Source organism: Olea europaea, unplaced genomic scaffold (genome assembly GCF_002742605.1).
Source record: "Olea europaea var. sylvestris unplaced genomic scaffold, O_europaea_v1 scaffold33670, whole genome shotgun sequence".
NCBI classification, from domain to species: Eukaryota; Viridiplantae; Streptophyta; class Magnoliopsida; order Lamiales; family Oleaceae; genus Olea; species Olea europaea.
In genome coordinates this window covers 1-1239 of record NW_019252662.1, presented here as the reverse complement: position 1 = coordinate 1239, position 1239 = coordinate 1, and the positions used below count along the sequence as shown (strand labels likewise).

Sequence of the window (1239 nt, the reverse complement as noted above, 5' to 3'; positions counted from 1 at the left end):
TTTCGAAAAATGTGTGGCTGAAAAATGAAGAAAATCTTTTAATTTACGTGTAATATTATTTTATGAAAGATTATATGGTTGAAGGATTAGTCTACAAGTACAAAATCAATTACTAAAAGTTTGACAAATTTGACAAGTGGCGGCTCCCTGTTAGTGGGGCGGCTAGCCCCACCACCACTCCACCAACAGGGGGCCACCACTTGTCAAGTTTGTCATTGATTTTGTACATGTAGAATAATCCAAATTATAATGTGAAATAATGGGGCGCCAAACTGGTCTAAATTAAGCGAATCTTTTGTAAATATCGGATAATAAAAATTTCTATTCGAGTATTTAATAATTAGCATAACTTTCATGTGATATATAAATATCAATTATTTAACACGTGGATTGATGGACCTTCATGGAAATCACTCGAAGAATACTCAGTTTTCTGTCATGCATATATAAACCAGAAACATCATAGATTTGGACAGTGAGGAAAGATCCTTAATTTGACACCATTAATTGTATGTAAGCAAAACTTAGGAATCCTCAAAAATGAATGCAAATCCAATTTCAGATTCAGACATGGCCCTTCTTCAGTACATACAAAATTATCTTTTAAATGATTCTGATGATTTCCCTGTTGACAACTATAAAGAAATAAGTTCATCCGACGAAGAAATTTGCCGCCAAAACTCAAGCTTCAACAGTTCATTTTTTGCAGAAAGCCCTGGAATACTAATATTTGATGATAGATTATCATGCTGTGATGAGACTGTGGCAGAAGAGTCGGAATCTGTCCGTGGAATCAACGTGCCACCAGAGTGGAAGCGGTACATAGGCGTGAGGCGGCGGCCGTGGGGGAAGTTTGCGGCAGAAATAAGGAATCCCTCCAAGAAAGGCTCAAGAATTTGGCTGGGCACATATGAGACGTCAGAGGATGCAGCATTGGCTTATGATCGGGAGGCTTTCAAGTTCCGTGGCCCAAAAGCTCGGCTTAATTTTCCACATCTTATTGGCTCCAAAGTATCGAAGCCGGTTGAAGTGACAGAAAAACGTAAGCAATCTTCGGAGGTTATGTTATCGTTTTCATTGCTGGAAAATGTTGGAACAAAGAAGATGAAAATTTTCTCAAACAATATGGAGTGTAATTAAAAAAAAAATAAAAAATAAATAGAAAGAAATAAAAAATAAAATGAAAAGGGTAATAATTAAATTGAGCCCTCCCCTCTGAGGGTTTTTTCTATCTGAAGT

At 36.7% G+C, this 1239-nt stretch overlaps 1 protein-coding gene across 1 annotated transcript; it reads left to right on the top strand.

Moving 5' to 3' along the window:
* Positions 1 to 523: 523 nt before the first annotated feature.
* Positions 524 to 1123, top strand: LOC111385996 (ethylene-responsive transcription factor 2-like; the record flags this gene model as incomplete). The annotated part of the gene is made up of 1 exon (XM_023010426.1): positions 524 to 1123. A coding segment is annotated over exon 1 (583 nt), but the record flags the coding sequence as incomplete, so codon positions are not given.
* Positions 1124 to 1239: the final 116 nt, after the last annotated feature.